This window comes from Pan paniscus, chromosome 16, assembly GCF_029289425.2.
Source record: "Pan paniscus chromosome 16, NHGRI_mPanPan1-v2.0_pri, whole genome shotgun sequence".
Lineage (NCBI taxonomy): Eukaryota > Metazoa > Chordata > Mammalia > Primates > Hominidae > Pan > Pan paniscus.
Window position 1 is genome coordinate 91,075,824 of NC_073265.2, and position 18,916 is coordinate 91,094,739.

At 51.6% G+C, this 18,916-nt stretch overlaps 1 protein-coding gene across 8 annotated transcripts in view; it reads right to left on the reverse strand.

Annotated features, from left to right (window-relative positions):
• Positions 1 to 16,514, reverse strand: part of PCSK6 (proprotein convertase subtilisin/kexin type 6) — a 201,793-nt gene extending 185,279 nt beyond the window's left edge. For 3 of the 8 annotated variants that reach the window (XR_008621210.3, XM_034939524.4, XM_034939521.4), the window contains exon 1: positions 16,136 to 16,467. Coding sequence is in view for 7 of the 8 variants with exons in the window: in XM_034939524.4 (XP_034795415.3) it covers positions 16,136 to 16,429 (294 nt within the window). In the remaining variant the exon portion in view is untranslated. Of the gene's footprint in view, positions 1 to 16,135 lie in introns of all 8 variants that reach the window. The other 5 variants (XM_034939523.4, XM_034939520.4, XM_034939522.3 and 2 more) reach the window with 4 other exon arrangements.
• Positions 16,515 to 18,916: the final 2,402 nt, after the last annotated feature.

Genomic DNA, 18,916 nt, shown 5'->3' on the forward strand with positions numbered 1-18,916 from the left:
GCACATGCCACCATGCCTGGCTAATTTTTTTATTTTTTGTAGAGACAGTGTCTCACTCTGTCATCCAGGCTGGAGTGCAGTGGCATGATCATAGCTCACTACAGCCTCGAACTTCTGGGCTCAGAGGATCCTCCCACCTCGGCCTCCCAAAGTGTTGGGATTACAAGCATAAGCCACCATGCCTAGCCTTCATTTGGATTTTAAGATTATTTAGTGTAAGAAAGAATCAGTTTGGTTTTCTAACGTTTTCTGATTTGACCAAATATCAGAACAAGGTAGAATAGCAAGTTCCTTGAAAAAGCAGGCAAGCAAACAAAAAACCTAGAAAGTACTAATGAGTTCACAGAACTCCATGGGGAAGAGAAAGCATCTATTCCCACAAACAGGCTTTTGCATCTTGTGCTAAAATGAATGGTTGGAGGCCGAGGTGGGTGGATCACCTGAGGTCAGGAGTTCAAGACCAGCCTGGCCAACATGGTGAAACCCCATCTCTATTAAAAATATAAAAATTAGCTGGAGGTGGTGGCGTGCGCCTGTAATCCTAGCTAATAGAGAGGCTGAGGCAGAATTCCTTGAACCTGGGAGGCAGAGGTTGCGGTAAGCTGAGATTGCACCACTGCACTCCACCCTGAGTGACAGAGTGAGACTCTGTCTCAAATAAGTAAGTAAGTAAATAAATAAATAAATAATGAATGAATTAATGAATGAATGGTTGTGAGGGTCTTAGATTATCAAAGTCATGATACATAAAGTTGTCTAAGCCTCTGAAACAAATCTAACTTCTTGTTCTTGGTTAACGGCATCATATTCCTGCAAATGAGAAACAGAACCATGTATAAGACTGTTAATGAGCTCAGTCATAAATGGTTACTTTGATAGGACAGCAATAAGGTTTCTTTTCTTTCTATAGAAATTGGGCTTTATCAAGAGGAACACAAATTGGGATTTCTGTTTGTTTGTTTAAGTTGGGAAAAAACAGCAGAAGATCAAGATGTATGTTAGACTGAATTCAATGGCGGCCAAAAATGGACTGATTTTTCCATGTTAAAATCTGTCCTCAGACAGACACACCTAAATAAACTCCAACTGGGACAAGGAGGCACAGATCCAGGTACATGGGGTCTAACAGACATAAAACCACAGGCCTCTGCTGTGACCCTCGGAGAGGACACGTGGAAAGCTAAAACTGGCGCCACGGCGGTGATCACTGGGGTGCGCAGCCTGCCTGACCCATCTTTATAACTTAGCACCTCGCCCGGGGCCAGGCTTTGAGCCAGCATCCAATAAATGTTTGCTAAGTAAAACCAGCAGCAAATGAACCCCCCTACCCTCTAATGGCATCGAGGGTTGCTGAGGCCTTCACACATCCGGAACTTCTATCTCTGCTTTTATCCTTACTGAGCTGGTTTTTCTCCCTCCACCTCCCCTGACACCTCTGACCCACTCTCCACCATTCTCTGCCCTGCTCTGTGCCGCAGAAGACTAAGCCCTCCAGGCAATACTGCCCAGGCCAATGGAGGCACCAGAAGGAGGCTGCACCCTACTCAGCTCCAGCTCCCACAGGATCTGCTAACACTGTTTTGCCTCCATCCCTGCAGCAGCTCCCCACCACTGCCTACCCAGTCCCCGGGTACCTCAACACCCTCTGTTGGTTCCCTTGTCCCCATGCACACCCTGTAAGTAGCCTCTTCATGAGACTCTTTTCCAGCGGGTCATTGAAGGTGAGTTGTTTTCGGATGGGACGCAGATTAAAGCACTCACGATCCATCTGCCCAAACACACCCCCACTTCCCATTCCTCTGTGAACATTCTATGGACCCCTCCGGGTCTGGCCCTAACGCCACTGGTCACAAAGGCTTCCCTGAATCCCCAGTTGAGACGCTGCCCCATTCTCCTCCGTTATCCTAAAGCATTTGGACTCCGCCCCTATATTCCATTCACTACTCCTCTCGCAAGAGTTACGTGCTGTCTATTTTAGGTGGGGACTTTGTCTTACTCATCTCTGAATTACACAGAGTGACGAGCCCAAAGCCTGGCAAACAAATGGTGCTGCAGATTTTACTTCAAACAACAACAGGCAAAGCCAACAAACACTCTGAACAGTGTTCAATGAAAAGCAACGTACTTAAAAACAAGGGATGAATATCTACAACACAGAGAAAGCAATCGTTAAAAGACAAACAGCCCCACTGAAAAAATGGGCAAAGAATATAAAAGCAATTCAGAGAAGGATTAAAATGCCTAATAAATAAAGAGACACTTCACTTTATTTACTCATTTATTTTGAGACAGGGTCTCGCTCTGTCGTCCAGGCTGGACTGTGGTGATGTGGTCTTGGCTCACTGACTCCTCAACCTCCTGGGCTCAAGGAATTCTCCCACCTCATCCTCCCCAGTAGCTGAGACCACAGGCGTACACCACCACACTTGGCTATTTTTTTTTTTTTTTTTTTTTTTCGTAGAGTCAGGAACTTGCCATCTTGCCCAGGCTGGTCTCGAACTCCTGGGCTGAAGTGATCCTCCAGCCTCAGCCTCCCAAAGTGCTGGGACTGCAAGTGTGAGCCACTGTGCTGGCCAAGCAACATTTAACTTGAATAGCAATGAGGGAAAAGAAGCATATTAAAACAACCACCAGATCTCATTTGTCACCTATAAGAACTGGCAAACATGACAATTGGTCATCACTACGCAAAATCAGTGGGGCCCACACACACTTCTGGGGGCAGTGTCAACTGGCACTATCTGTTGGGAGAGCCATGGCCAACATCTAACACAATGTAACTTGCACACATACATTGACTCAGCAGGTCCCCTCTCTGGAGTCAGACTATTCGGGTTCAAATCTTTGCTCTGGCACCTACAAGTTGTGTAACTGGGAAAAAGTTACTTAACCTCTCTGTGCTTTTGTTTCCACATCTGTAAAATGGGGGTAATAATAACACCTACCCCATAGAGTTTCTAAGATTAAATGAGTCAATACAAGGAAAGCACGTGAAAAGTTACTTGGTACACAGTACGGGCCAGCAATCACCATTTATTATTATAACTAGTATTTGTTTTGTTCTTATGGATCCTACAGAAATTCTCACAAGTGCACAGTCATGAATAAGGATAACCACTGCAACACTGCTTATAACAGAAAAAAACTGGAGGCAAATCAAAGGAACATTCACAGGTGTGGTATAACAAAACATGTTGCATCTCTAAAATGCCATAAAACTATTTAAAAAGAATGAGGTAGGTCTCTATGTACGAGCACGGGAAGATTCCCAAGACGTCCCACTGTTAGTGAAGAAAACCTAGGTAGGTCCAAAAAAAACATGTTTAGTGTGATTCCATTTATATTAAAAAAAAAAACAACAAAAATTCTTTTTGTGTGTATATGCGCACGTATCTGTCTGTTAAGGCACAGAAACAGGACACATATACTAATGTGTGAACAGTGGTGACATCTCAGGGAAGGAGTAAATCAGGGATCGGATGAGGGGAGGAAGGAGATTTTGGATTTTGCTTTGTACACCTGCACTGTTTGAATTCTTTACAATGGGGGAGCATTTATATAATACTCTAAATTTATAAATTTATATGTAATGTATAATTTTTTAAATAAAAATGGTCGATAAAATCCTAATGAGTTGAACTGAACAGATGTTACCAAGTGTGACCCTCTGTAAGGCTGGTGATGCCGGACGGGAGATGCAGGTAGGTGGGATGAGACGCCATAACCAGGGACCTAGGGCATGTGGGGCGGGGAAGCAGCGCAGTGGCAGAGCCTCTTCCACCTCCCTGCACGGTCCTGACCTTCCACAGCAGCTGCAGCACTATCCACCTCCCCACGCAGTGATAAAGAACTCACTGACCTAAACGTCAGGAAAGAATGACACAAATGATGGGCCAGCTACGCCAAGGTACACTGAGCAGCCATTACAAGTTACGCCATAGAAGACTTATTGACTTGGGAGGTACAAGTTGCAAAAGTAGACAATCCTATTTGTATAAGACATTGGTGAATATATGTGTGTGCGTGTGTGTGTGTGTGTCTGTGTGTCTGTGCATGCATACCTACACAGTTTGAATATCCCTAACCTGAAAATCTAAAATACTCCAAAATCCAACAGGACACTCAAAGCATTTCCAATTTCAGATTTTCAGGTTAGAGATGCTCAACCAGTGAACATAACACAAATATTTCAAAATCTAAAATAATTGGAACTCCAAAACATTTCTTTTCCCAAGCATCTCAGATACAGGATATTCAACCTGCATATGAGTGTGCACGCACACACTCAGACATAGAATCACAAAACAAAAAGTCATGGCCCAAAGTGTCAACAGTGATTATTTTGGGGTGGTGGGACTATGGGTGATTTTTATAGTTTTCTTGTTCTTTTCTGTATTGCAAAAATATTCTGTATCCACATATCCTTTCTGTATTATACTGAGAGGAGTCAAGTAGTGTAAACAGTCTTATAACCAGGCCATGCTACCCTCTATGCAACTGTGGGTCCCCCTCCAGCCTCTTCTCTCCTTTTCGGATCTGGTTCTACTGTGTTCCACTTGCCTCCCAGCAGGCAGGAAACACAGGGTTCTGGTAGGCAGAAAGGAGGGTATCCAAGAAAGGTTCCCTGACCTTCAGACTCTTAGACTCCACATCAAGAATGCTGCCTTCATTCCTGCATAGATAAGCCTTAGAACTGAGCTCCAGGCCAGAGCCCTGATAAGGAGGGGAGGATCCCATAGTACAGGAGGACTCCTTCACAGGTCCCTTCTGCCCCAACCCTCCATCTGCCTGGACTGCACCCCTCTGCCCTAGCCACTTAGAAAGCCCCAAGCCAAGCTCCGTGGCGGCTCACGTGCCACCTGCTCCTTGTAGCCTTTCCTAATAGACACAGACTCTGTCTATGAGGAAGGCCTGGAATGCAAGTTGCCCAGGTTGAAAGCCTTGCTCTGACCCTTACTACTATAGCAGGTTACTCAGCCTCTGTGGGTCTCAGTTTGCTCATCTGTGTAACGGGATTAATAGTAGGGTTCTGGGGGCAATCATCAGCAGTGCCTGGCAGACAGCCAAGACTGACATAGGAGTGGCTGGCGGCAGTCATGGTGGGGTACTGGAATCCGAGGACCCAGTTGCCATTCTAAGGACAGTCACGTGTGGGGACAGAGAGGCTGAGTACAGGCACGAGCCAGACTGCTTCTTTACAGAAAATAAACCTTCCACAGGACAGGCTCCACCAAGGCCGCAGGACACACCCATGCCTCCTGTCCTCAGTCCTCCTTCCCACTTTCCCTCCCTCCCTCTTCTGTGGCTTCCCCAGTCCTCTTTTTCTGGCTTCCTTTCCTCTTGTTCTTCTGCTCACCAAGGAGCAAGATGCTCGTTCTGAGCTTCAGAGAACACCAGGCTAGGATGCTAGGTTTGTCCAGACTTGCTGGTTCTGCCTCGGAGTAGCCACGTGGCACAGATGACTGAACATCTGCCTTGGCCTTGAGAGCAGAGTCCCTGCAGGTGACGCTGGAATCACTCAGCAAGACTCAGTCCCAGGAAACAAAGAACCCAAAAGCAAGGTACGAAGAGATGTCAAAGGGTGGAAAGCACAAGCGATATTTGACTACACAGAAACGTCACAAATATTTGCTGCTCACAAACCTGCTAGAGCTCAGCAGAAGTGAAGACAACAAGGTCAGCATTTTCTCCATACTCACGCTGTAAGGATGATTTGCCTTTGGTGAATGGAATCAGGACATCACAGGTCCTGATATAAAAAATTCTAACAATTTCTCATTCACTAAACCTTCTTAGTGCCAGGAACTGCACTAGGGCCTCAGGAAGCAAAATGAGTCACGTAAAGACGCGGACTATGAGATGCTGTGGTCCAGAGGGTCTAGCGGGGAGAGAGACACCCCGCACGCCATGGCCGAGCCCCTCCGTGGAGCTCGGAGAGGTCAGGGCTGCAGGCAGGTCAGGAAGCAGCACTTTGGCTAATGCCAAAGAAGGGCAGGGCCCGGGTAGACCACACATGGAAGGGGCCCCCAGGTTAAAACAACAGCAACAGATAGGTGCAGAAGAAAGAAAAAGCATATGGAAAGAGTCCTGAATGTCAAAGGCCCGGACTTCATGAAGATGAGTGTGGTAAAAGTGAAGGGTTCTGGGTGAGCACAGAGCAGTGGGGCTCTGAAGAATCCTACGGATGGCAGTGTGGGAAATGGCCTGGAAGGGAGGCAGGGAAGCCAGTGAGGCAGTCACCAGGACACTCACCACCAGTGAGAGTATGAGTGAGCAGGCCCGGCCTGGGCTGTGGCCACGGGCTGGGTGGCAGGGAAGAAAGACCCAGAGGCTGGTCGGACAGGGCTGTGGTCGGTGCATGTAGATGCTGGTGGGAGGAATCCAGAGAGACATCTGGTTTCCCATCTGGAGGACAGGGTACAAGATAGGTGAGCAGAACCGGTGTGGGGCACAGAAGCACCCCCATGCAGCCTTCTACTAGACAGGGAACAGCAGGCCTGACCTCTGGTGGGAGGGCCCTTATCCAACACGAGGCGGCCCCTCCCTTCCCCTCCACCACCTTCCCAGATCTCCACCCAGGGAAGAGTCCGGCAATGATCAGGGAGGTGAACTTGGGCCTTTTGAAGGCAAGAAGGAAGCTCTTGTAAGTGACCACTGCTGGGGTCCTCCCAGGGGGACAGTCCAGGAAGGGGGACAGGACCTTCTTAGACTGCCCGCCTGTGGCAAGCCCAGCAGTGGTCATCTCAAGGTGATCTGCTTAAATGATCACAGGAGATACGTCTGAGAGTTGTCATCAGGGTGTTTGAAACCAAAGCGGGAAAGTCTGGAAGTCCAGGTTCCTTGCAGGAACGTGAGTGATGCCATTACCCACTGATGGATTCCCCCCAGGGCGGTCTGGCTGATCACTCAGAGCTTCGGTAGTCTGCTCCATTTGGGCTGTTTCTGCCCACTCTCACTGAGAAGATGGATTTTCCCAACAAGGACTCTAGAAGTGATGGATGCTGGCCGGTGGCAGAGATACAAGAGCCCCCGAGGAAGATTAGAGAACTAACAGTGACGGCCTCTTCCCAGCCCAATTCAGTAAATGGGTCCGTGTGCGGCTGGGCAGAGCCACAGGTCGGGCGTGGCTACGGGGCCCTGTGGAGCGCAGCTTGTTTATGCCCAAGCAGCCAAGGCAAGACAATGAGACTTTCTTCCTTTCCGCGGTGCCCCTGTCTTGACACTGAGGGCATTGATGGGCTGGTTGCCATGGGAACCCTAGGCTGCTGATCCCATCCCATGGAGCGTGAGGCTCCGGACAGCTGATGGCTATTCATCCCCCTTCCTTGCAGGACTAGACAGGGGGCCTTGCGCCTGCTGCTGGGTCCTGGAGATGCTCAAAGGGCAGAGGCACAAGGACATCAGGAAAAACCACAGCTTGATGGGATGATGGGACCCGCAGGGTCTGAAGCATCCACAGTGAGCTCCAGGGCACCAGTGGGGCCTCCAGGGCACTAGTGGGGCCTTCAGGGGACACAGGGCTCTCAGATCAGTGTGGAGCTGACCTGGCCAAGAGGCAAACTACAGCATCACAAAGAGGGTGTCCTCATGTACAAGTACGTACGTGGCAGGGCCTATCGAGTGACTCCAAAAAGCAAAGGATTGGGATGAGAAAGCGATGGTGGAGGCGGTTCAATAAATGACACTTAAACAAAGCGCAGGTGCCTGGCCTTGGTCCCTCACAAAGACTCATAACCAAGAGTCTCTTGAGACTCTCGCAAGGCAGGGGCCACATCTTCTTATCTCTAAGTGCCCAGGCCAGTGAGAGCACACAGCAATACTCGCTGAATAAATGAACGCACGTCTGCCGGCCACCATAGAGGTGGCAGAATCGGAACTAACCTTAGAGAGCAGCCAGAGGCCTAACTTTGGGCTGACTCACCCAGGAAGCCCAGAGCCCAGTGTCAGAAACAGGCAAGCCAGCAGGCAACGTCCAGGTGGCAGGGGGCCTGGGGGCCCAGACGAAGGGTACATCCGGTGGGCTGGGGAAATCGGGGTGAGTTGGCTGATGGAACTGACAGTGCAGCAGAACTTGGAAGGCTGAGGGGCGAACCTGGTGACGGGTGGGAAGGCTGAGGGGCGAACCTGGTGACAGGTAAAGCCGTTCTGGGCAGGAAGAACAACAGAAGCAAAGCCTGAAAGGAAGCAAAAGCATGAAGACAGGGGTTCGGCAGAGCTGCAGCTACAGCCAGGGCTCAAGGCGGTGGGGTGGGGCAGGAGGAGGCCCTGAGGCAGGTAGAGGCCACAGAGGCCACAGCCTGTGCTGGGCGATGGCAGGGGCAACGCAGGGAGCCTGAGAGCCATTCAGGAGACAATGAGACAGGCTTGGGGGAGCACGGGAGCAGGAGGAGGCGATGGTGGCCTCTAGGCCCCCAGCTCTGCCACTAAGGTAGACAGGGGTCTCTTCCTGTAGACAGGGACCCACACGAGGAGAGGGTTTCAGCAAAAGATGATTAGTCCAGCTGATAAATGTGCAGCTTGAGTGACTGAAATGTGAGTGACTCAAATGTGTAGTTTGAGTGGCTTCCTAGAAGGACTGGAGGGCTTTTCTTTTTCCCTCCAATAGAGAGAGGCGTGAGTGGTTCCAATGCTGATGAGCAGGAGCCAGTACAGATTCCCCGAGACAGAGCCATGCTGGTGTGCAGCCCTTTGAGTCTGTGCGCGTTCACGCACACGCATGTGCACGCACCCGGTGGACAGAGGGAGAAACGGCGGCTGGTGGGGTCTCAGGAGGTTGCTATGCCTCTCGCCTGTTCATTCTGGCAGAGCTGAAAGGCTTTCTGTCTGATGATTTACCTTTGTCTGGGAAGCAGGTACGAAGTGACAGCAGTAGAAGGTGAGTCAGAGGGTGTGGGGTCCGGCCCTGGCCTGTCAGTCACTGGTTTGTCAGAAGGTACCGGGTTCTAAGGCCGCATCACCATTAAACAGGCCTGGTGACACCTCCCTGCAGGGCTGGTGAGGGCCTTCGGAGCAATAGTCAGGAGAAACATCAGCTGGTGGGAGCAAGGCCAGGGCTTCTGGTCGGTGGCAAGGCCAAGACCCAGTCCCAGGAGCCAGGAGGAGGCCAGCCACCCAGGGCAAGTACAACCTGGAAGCCCTCCCAGGGCGGGGTGAAAGGAGGAGGAGAGGTGTCGGCAGCCTGGCTGAGCTGCAGAAGATCAGAGGAACTACTTTCTAGATGCCACAATCTGTGTAGAAGCTCAGAGATCCAAAAAAGCTCAGGACATTCCCCAGCCGGCATGCAGTTGGCGGACACTGGAGAACAGGGTCTGGACAGCCCTGAGTGTCCCTGTCGCCACCCAAAGCTCAAAGCCGGCAGGAGTATCAGGCGGTGTCCCAGCCTCCCCCAGCCCATCGACAGCTCCGCGTTTCTCATTTGCTTCCCTGGTTTCCGCCCAGAGAAACTCAAGCCTTTCTAATGGTCCAGTCAGCTGAGCCACCTGCTCAGTCCTGATTCTGAGTCTCCCCTGCACCTGCTCAGTCCTGATTCTGAGTCTGCCCCTGCACCTGCTCAGTCCTGATTCTGAGTCTGCCCTGGACGCTGCCTTCTGGAGCTTTTCTGGCTCCAGAGATGGCAGCTGGCTCGGCTTTGATCACCACTCCCTGCACCAGCTCCAATGACTCAGGAGGGCAGTCTGGTCAATTAAACTCCTGCCCACTTAAAGGCATTACCATCCGGGTGAAGACATCAGATAGGAGGGTTAAGACAATGAGCTTCACAACCCTCATCTTGCCTCTGTCCCTCAGTTCACACCCAGAACCTCTCGCAGGCCAGCCGCGCACAGCCAGTCCAGCTTGGCTCAGAGCATAAAACCAAGACAGCCTTAGACCGAAAACCAATCCCAGAGAACTAGGTCACAGGTGACTGCTCTTCCAGGTCTCCCCTTGTCCCTACCAAACCCCTGACGCTGTGGCTGGAACAAGTTCTGGCCCATCATTTTAACACCTGGTTAAGGCTTCGGCTTGTTTTTCATTGCAAGAACAAGTTGTCTGCAGCATGGCAATTTTCCTCTGCTGACAAATGAATCGTGCAGGCTCACCTGAAATTCTGGGCCAGGTATGTCCTGCTCAGTAGCTATTTTAAGTAAAACTATTTAAGGCAAGTTCAAGATCATTTAAGGCTCTTAGATCTTTTAGGGCCCTGGCAGCCAGCCTGCCTTTTTATGTTCAGACTCAGAAGCAACAAATTAGCTCAATACCCCAGGCAAAGCAAAAACCCAAGGGAAAGCATGGCATCCAAGAACCACCCTTAAGATAAACATCATTTCCAAGAGCAGCAGACGCTGAGCTGTTGTGATTTGGTATGTGGAGAATACCTTGCTGCCATCCTCTCCACACAAGCAACTTGTCTTTTCTGAGTCACAATGTCAAAGGTGACAATGCACACAGGTTAGAGTGAGGGTGACTGGAAGGAGAAAGAAGCAGGGGAGAAGGGAAGGGTTCCTGGGCTCTGTGTCCAGCTCTGTCCAAACAGCCATGCGACCTGCAGCCAGACATTGTTTCTCTGTCACCATTTCCTTGACAAGTGGATCGGCCCAGTCTGGACATCTACAGTAGGGACTTCTTAACCTGGGCCTGCAGGCACCTGCCTCCAGCGGTGGGCTTCAGATGGTCCAGAAGCACCATGCGGTAGGTGTACCATGTGCATCTCCCTTTTCTTTTTTCTCTCTTCAATGTTTTATGTGTATCTGTGTATATGTCTATGTATATAGGTATATGCATCAATATATGTGTGTTTATATATTATGGGTGTGTATATATACACACTTGTACACATCACCATATGTAATATACCCTGATACAAAGAAAAAAAGTACAAAATGTCTAGGCACAATTTTGTATATAATCCATGTATGTTTATACATACACACACCCACACACATAAGCGTGTGTTGTAAAGCAGTACACTGCAGATAAAGTTTGAAGTTCCTCTCCCCTCCCTCCCTTCTTGGAGGCCATTGCTAACTAGAATTTGATGCAGATCCTTACAGCCCACACTTTTATACTTTTACTACATCTATAAGCATCCATAATTAATACAGTATTGCTTTGTGGTTTGTTTTTGCTTGTTTTTGTTTTTGTTTTGAGACAGAGTTTCACTCTACTCGTCGGCCAGACTGGAGTGCAGTCCTGTCATCTCAGCTCACAGCAACCTCCACCTCCCAGGTTCAAGCCATTCTCCTGCCTCAGCCTCCTGAGTAGCTGGCATTACAGGCGTGCACCACCACGCCCAGCTAATTTTCATATTTTTTTAGTAGAGACAGGGTTTCACCATGTTGGCCAGGCTGGTCTCGAACTCCTGATCTCAGATGATCCACCTGCCTCTGCCTCCCAAAGTGCTGGGATTACAGGCGTGAGCCACCACGCCCGGCCTGCTTTGTGTGTTTCTTAACGTTTACATGAATATGATCACATTGGACACCTACAATTTGCCTTTTTTCTCTCTCAACACTATTTGAGAGATGTATCTGTGTAGATATAGATCTGGTTTATTCATTTCTAACCACTGTAGAGTCTTGCATGGTGTGACTATTTTGATTTAGTTCTCTATTCTACTTCAAGGAAGGTGGGTTTTCCTTCATTTAAAAAAACGCCTGCATGGACATTCTTACACAAGTCTCTTTGTGCACATGTGGGAGAGTTCTTCCAGGATATGTCTGGCTGTGGACTAGCAAGTCCAGCCTCACCGTGTATCGCCAAATTGCTCTCCAAACGATACCAATCGCCACCAGCAGCATCTGAAAGTTCCCACTGCTCTATATCCTTGCCAGCACGTGATGCTAACACTCTTCCGTGTCGGGAAATCCGACAGGTGTGAAATGGTATCTCATCGTTGTCCAAATTGCAGTGCTCCAATAACCCCCAGCGAGCTTGAGTGAAGCTGGGCATCATTTCTTATGTTTACTAGTCATTTGGATTTCTCTTCGTTGACTTCTCTATTCATAAACTTCCCCATTTTTCTACCTGGCGTGTATCATTTTTTCTTAGTGATTTATAGTTTTCAAAATAATCTGTGTACTAATTTATTTGTTATATATTGTAAATACTTTCCCAGTCTATTTCTTGCTTTTTAACTCTGTTAGGATGCCTTTGTTTACATCGAATTTTTATCTTAATGTATCAGTCTCTTCATTTTGAAATTTATTTTCATAACTTGTGTAGGGACTCCTTTCCCGGTGTGACAAAGGTATTCCACTGCAGCTCTTTCTAAAGTTTTATATACAGTCTTTAATCCCATCTGGAATGTACTGTTGTGTAATGTGAGGATCTAATTGTTTTTCCATGGGGAGAGCCTGTTCTCCCAGCACCATTTAGTAAATAGCCCATCCTTCCCCATCTATTTGTAACTCTTCAGCTCACACGTACAAGTTCCCACACACGCTTGGGTTTGAGTTGACTCTACTGCTGGACTGTCATTACCACAGCTCCCCTCCTCCTCTTCTTTCCCAGAGTTGTCTGAGGTATTCCTGGACCTTACTCTTCCATATGAATTTTATAATTCATTTGTGTGATTTCATATTCCACATTAAATCTTGTCACGGCTTAAACTAGATTACATTGAATTTGCAGATTAAATTGGGGCAACTATGAGAGCCAGCCCTCCCATGCATGAACACAACGCATCTCTCCATTTATTTAAACTTTTTTTTTTTTTTTTTTTTTTTGAGACGGAGTTTCACTCTTGTCGCCCAGGCTGGAGTGCAATGGTGCAGTCTCGGTTCACTGCAACCGCCGCCTCCCAGGTTCAAGCTATTTTCCTGCCTCAACCTCCCAAGTAGCTGGGATTACCGGCATGTGTCACCAAGCCCAGCTAATTTTTGTATTTTTAGTAGAGACAGGGTTTCTCCATGTTGGTCTGGCTGGTCTCGAACTCCTGACCTCAGGTGATCCGCCTGCCTCAGCCTCCCAAAGTGCTGGTATTACAGGCATGAGCCACCATGCCCGGCCTAAACTTTCTTTTCTCAGTCCTTCTTCTAAATATTTTATGTTCCTCTATAAAAGTCTCACCTTTTTAAAAGACCTATTTCAAAGTATCTCACAGCTTTTATGCAAGAATGAAGAATGGTTTCTTTTGTCTTCTCAGATGTGCTGCCACGCAGGTGGCTGTTGCTGATCAACTCCCTTATTAGCTCCGGGGGTTAATCTCCAGGCTCTTTTGGATTATCCATGTAGTTATGTCATCTGCCGATAATGACATTGGACACTTCCACAATTTTATTCCCTTTGAAATCCTGTGGTGTTACCTGGAATGATGAGTAGAGGGACAAAGAGAGGCTATCTTGTCTTTTCCCTGGTGATGCATATTTTACAACAGAGAGGATCCACAGCCTTTATCAGATGCTGAAAGGGAGCCATGACTCAAGAAAGGTGAATAACCACCAGTCTAAATTACCTCTGGGCCATGTGAAATAAACTGAATCCAGTTATTAGTTGTATGGAAGAAAGTAAAACAAGCAAGAACCTTGAGCACAGCGACTATCTGGGAGAAAACCAGGGCTGTGATTCAGGCAAGTACAGAACATAACACTAATTGCCCATTAAGGGCTTGGAGAAAGAGTTTCACAAAGGAGATCTCAGAACAGAGAATACGGCAGAAGAAAATGAGCAGGGATGGAACTGTCAGAGGTGACATATGCGTACCATGTGAACACAAACAGCTTCCTTCCCTTACTTCACCCCCATTTACTCATCTGTAAGTCAAAGCTAATAATATCTACATCTTATTTATGAGTCACAAATTCTCCTGGCTGAAAAAAAGACAAATAAGGTTTTTAAAGAGTTCTTATTGAGTGGGTAGAGGCTCAAATGCTCCAGGCCTTTTCCACATTAGCAGTGCACTTAGAGGGGGGAAAGAAAAGCTCGTTTTGGAATAAAGAGTAATAGGCCCTCCGTGAGTAATCACACACAAGCCTCTGAGACAGCTCCTATCCCCAACCAGCTAATCTCTCTGTTAGTGAATGTCACCGCAGTGCCACTGCCAGCACCATGCCTGAGTGATCGGGCTGCGTGGCATTCATGCTGGCTGCACTAGACAGAGCTGGGGAGACCCCGATTAACTCCCCAGAATATCCTGGGTACGGAGTGTGCATCGGGGTGAATCTTCTCTCCCATCCGCAAAACCAGGAGAGCAGACTGCACTAAGAACTCAGTGAGTCTGACAGAGGTTGTCTCAAAGGGGCGGCATGGCCAAGGGTTAGGCATTTTTATTCCCACAGATAGAAATTTCCGGGGAGAGTTACCTGTGCCTCTCTGCCTCTCTCTTGCAGTGTGAGCTCACAGCTCAACTTCAGCTCCATTCTGCTCATTTAATTTTAGAATCCCAAAACCCAGGCACTTTGTAATTTATCGCGTAGTTTAAGAGTCACTTTTAGCTGAAGACAAATTGCTGGGCCACCTGGGCACAGCAGCGAAGTGTGGCAGGAGCCAGGGGCACTACGCAAACATGAGGAACACCTTCTTCAGCCTGGACAATCAGCCAGGGAGAGTCAGGAGCTACAGAGACAAACGAAGTCAGTGCTACCCAACGGCAAAATCTGAAATCACAGGATGTTTGGAGGGCCTTGAGTGGTTAAAAAAATAAATATCTCTATGGATATACATGTGTGTATATGTATGTGTGTTTATGTGTATATATGTAACATTTTATATATATATATGCATATATTTAAAAGGTCTCCAAAGATGTGCTAGCATTCTTTCAGTAAACTCGAACCTGCCTTGTGAAGATTCCTTCATTCGAATGGTGGAATCCACCCCTCCAGCCACACACCTAATAGTACATCAACGTGGGGCTTGGGATGCAGAACTAATGTCATTTCTATCAGGGACGCCACGACACCTTGCTGGCTTCTGCCACGGATAACGATGAAACTAAATTTAACACTGCGTGGCACTAAGGTTTAGAGTTATGAGTCGGTGCTTCCCTGTCACTTCACTTAATCCTCTGAGTGTGTAGTTTGTAGATTTGTTAACTGCACTGAGAGGTCCCCTGGTGTGACCTCAAAATAATGGCCTCTCCAGGAGGCGTAAACATGGATCAACCCCAACTCACCGCCCCTCAGCCCGGTAGCTGGTTGAGAGAGGAAAAAGGGACCCACCGGGAGGCCCTTTGAGGGTAATGCCGCCTTCGTGCCCAGGGCGTGGCCTCCTTGCTCACTGACAGAAGAGGTGACAGCCAAGGGGTGCGGGGCTGGGAGGGCTCCTCGCTGGCCCCGTGGGGGCCGGTGAGGGTCAGGCCCCGGTCCAGGCTCTGTGGCAACGCAGCATTAGATCTTTCCGACAACCCAACAGTGTAGACATTGCCACTGACTGCCAAGGAGCTTGTCAGGGAAGCGACTTGCCAAAGGTCACACCGCTCCGCCATCAGAACCGCGGCAGAAGCCCGCACACAAAGCGCCCTCCCTCCGCTCCTGGAGAGGTTTTAAACCCAGGACCCCCGGCCCTGCGCTGTCCCAAAGCCTCTCCGACGGTGGCCGGGCTCCAGGGTGCAGGCTCCCGGCCATCTACCCCCGGGAGCGGCGGACACCGAGGGAGCGCGAGTCCCCGAGACGCCGGGCCACGCTCGTGTCACCCAAGCAGCGGCCGGCCGCCTTGGCGCGCGCACAGGGTCCGGAGCTCGCGCCGCCCGTCGAGGGCAGAGGGGCGGCTCCCCCGCGGGGGGGAGCTGGGTGGGCGCCCAGGACCCAGCGGCGGACGGCGCGCGACGCCTGAGGCAGCCCAGACTCCCCCGGAGCCCGGCAGGTGTCCGCGCCGCCCCGGCTTCTGAGGCCACACTTCCGAGCGCGGGGCTGGGCGGCACTGCCAGGGGACTTGCGGTCGGCGCGCCGGACCTGCGTGGGGGCCCACGCGGGACCCCAGTCCCCCCCGTCCCCCCCCGCCCCCCCCGCCCCCCCCGCCGAGTGTCCCGCGCGCGCCCTCCCGGGCGACCCCCGCCCGCCCCTCGCAGGGCGCCCCGGCCGCCCGCCGCCCCCAAGCGGTCCCGGAGCCTTTCCACGCGCGGCGCGGGGCCGGGCGGACAGGACTGCGGAGGCGCCCCCCTCGCGCGCGCCGGAGGCCGCCGGGAAAGTTTTCGGCGCGCGGGGCCGGCCGCACTCACCTGGCCCAAGTTGAGGTAGCCGTGCGCCGCCGCCACGCGGTCCGCCTCGGCCGGGCCGCCCAGCACTTGCACCGCCCAGTGGTTGGTGTAGACGGGGCGCGGCGGGGGCGCGGAGCAGGCGGCAGGCAGCGCCAGCAGCAGCAGCCAGCGCCAGGGACGCGGCGCGAGCGGCCGGAACCCGGGCCCGCCGGCGCCCCCCGCGCCCCCCGCGCCCCCCGCGCTCCCCGCGCCCGCGGCGGTGTTGGTGGCGGCGGCGGCCCGGGGCCCGGGCGCAGGCGGCGCGCGCGGAGGCATAGCGGCGACAGGCTCGCGCGGCGCCCGAGCTGCGAGTGCGCCGGGGGGTGGAGTGCCGCCTTTTAAAGCCGCTCCGCGCCGGGGAAGCGCCGCCGCCGCCGCCGCCACCGCCGCGGGCGGGAGCCAGGGAGGAGGAGGCGGCCGCGGCGCGTTCCCGCCCGCGCGGCCCCCGGCGGCGCCCCCGGGCCCGCGCTCCTGAGGCCGGGCTCCGGGGCCGAGAACCGTCCGGGAGGCCCGAAACGCCCCCCACCGGGGGAACTTCTGCGCCGACTTCTGGGGCTCTCGGGACGCGGTACCGCCCCAGAGGCGGCCTCGGCCCCGCGAGTTCTGCTGGGAGCGGGGAGGCCCCGGCGTCTCAGGTGAGTCCCCGGTTCCCTAGACCGGCCGCACTCCCGGAGGCCGCACTCACCTGGCGGGGGCCTCAGACGCCTGGCGGCCTCGCCCGCCTCCCTAGACAGAGGGCTCGCCCGTGTGCGGGGTCCCAGGGAGAAGAAGCTGCCGGGAAGACAGTGGATCGCCCCGGACCAAGCCTGGCTGAAGGGACACGTTGAACGGGGCAAAGGCATGTGGCGCATTAGCCGGGCTCACGGGCGTGTCCCCGAGAAACCACCGCACAGAGCCCATCGCGGAGGCCACAGCCCATGCTAGGAGGCTGGCTGTGCAGGTGAACCCCCAGGCCGTCCGCTTAGCATCGCTGTGATCTTGGGTAAATGACTGTGGTGGCTGAGGGCAGGCGCCCCACCTGCAAAATGGGGGGAACAGTGGTATCTACCCCGTCGGGCTGATTTGAGGATGAGGTCAGCTTTTGCTGTACAATAAGCTGTCCATAAACGTCCGTTTTTATGAGCCCAGGGCCTGCCGTGTGGTAGGTGTTCACTAGACGATGTACACTCTTGAAAGCACCCACTGAGCTGGGACCAGCAGTAGGAAAGTCAGCTGAATCATCCTCACCCCTGCTGCCTGGAGCAGCCTGGTATCCAGTGGATAATGATTTGAAGCACCCTGGAGATGTATGGAAATGTTCACACCATAACCAAGGAATTATGAAGGGTGAGGATCGCTGCTAGATCTCTTCCGTCATCCCTCCCAGGACCCATTGGTCCTACTGGCCCACTTCCAGAGAGCCAGCCATCAACCTGCTTAATATAGGAAGTAAAACAAAAAGGTGGAGAAGGCCTTGAGGTGGGAAGGAAGCTGCTTCTCTGATGGTCAGTTCCAGGAGCGGTCTCTTGTTGAGCGTGCAGGATTCACGTGGAGTCTGTGGCTTGGCAGCTGGAGGTGAGAGGCTGGGGCGAGAGGGGATGGGCTGAGGACAGGATCTGCATAGATGGTTTCCGAGGTCCTTTCCAGCCTCGCTCTCAGGAGCCCTTTGGTTTCGTAACCCACATGATTCATCATTTCTGCAGGTGTGAGTCACCCCTAATGGAGGTGGGAGAACAGGAGGCGTGGTGGGAGGCCCCATCCCAACAGGCCACATCCATGTTCACAAGGGCTCCTGCCAAGGGCCCATCTTGGAACCTGGAGATCAACGTCCCACACGGCCTTCGCTTTGCTACACTAGACGTAACTTCACCTCCCTGCGTTCCCCTGGCAAGTGGGGTCAGCTGCTTGGGCCGTCACTCCAGGCCTGCCCATGCTGCAGAAGACAGCCACCGTGTGTCCCTCCTACAGATGGACTGGATGCTCACCAGCCCCTGCCAGTGGAGAGACATGAAGCCCTCATGCAAACTGGCAGCCCTAGAGGAGAACCAGCCATACCTGTTGGACAGAAACAGTACCCAGAACTCTCAGTCTGCCTCTGCCTGACATGGCCCTGGCTGCCTAGCCAACTGGCTTGCAGAAGAGGGACATTGGCCTGAGTCAAGGGGACGGGGTTGGAGGCATTGCATTGTCACCTAGCAGCAGTATGTCTGTGCAACATGTGTCACCTCTCTTCCCCTTCCCCTGCTGGCCGGATGTCCCTCAGATTCATCCTGGATCTGGTGCCGTTCTTCAAATATGTGGCCTGCTTCAAGATAATGTAACTGCACATCAGCTAAATGATTATAAAGCAGCTGGTGCCTCCCAAGACGGAGCCCCCGCGACGGCAGTGATTTTGACAGGCAGAGATAAGGGTGTTTGCATAATAATGTGGTAGATTAAGGGATTCAGCCTGCTGTACTGAGGGGAGACTAAAATGCATCTGAATTTTTATTTGGAGAGATCTGAATGTATTTTACTAACAAGTCTGGTCCTTTTGGGCTGAACTTTCCATTTGTCATGGAAGTGCCCGGCAATATCTTGACTCCGATGTTGTAGGAAGACCAGCTTCCCAAAATGAACATCCTGAATCGAATCGCCTCCTGTGGGTTTCCTATTGATTCACACGGTGACGGGATTAGCTCAGTCACGGGAGTACCAGCCCTTTTCATTGTGATAGGATCTGTAATAAAACTTGGCTAGTCATCCTGCAGGGAGGGGATTTATTACTCAGGCTCTGGCTCTCCA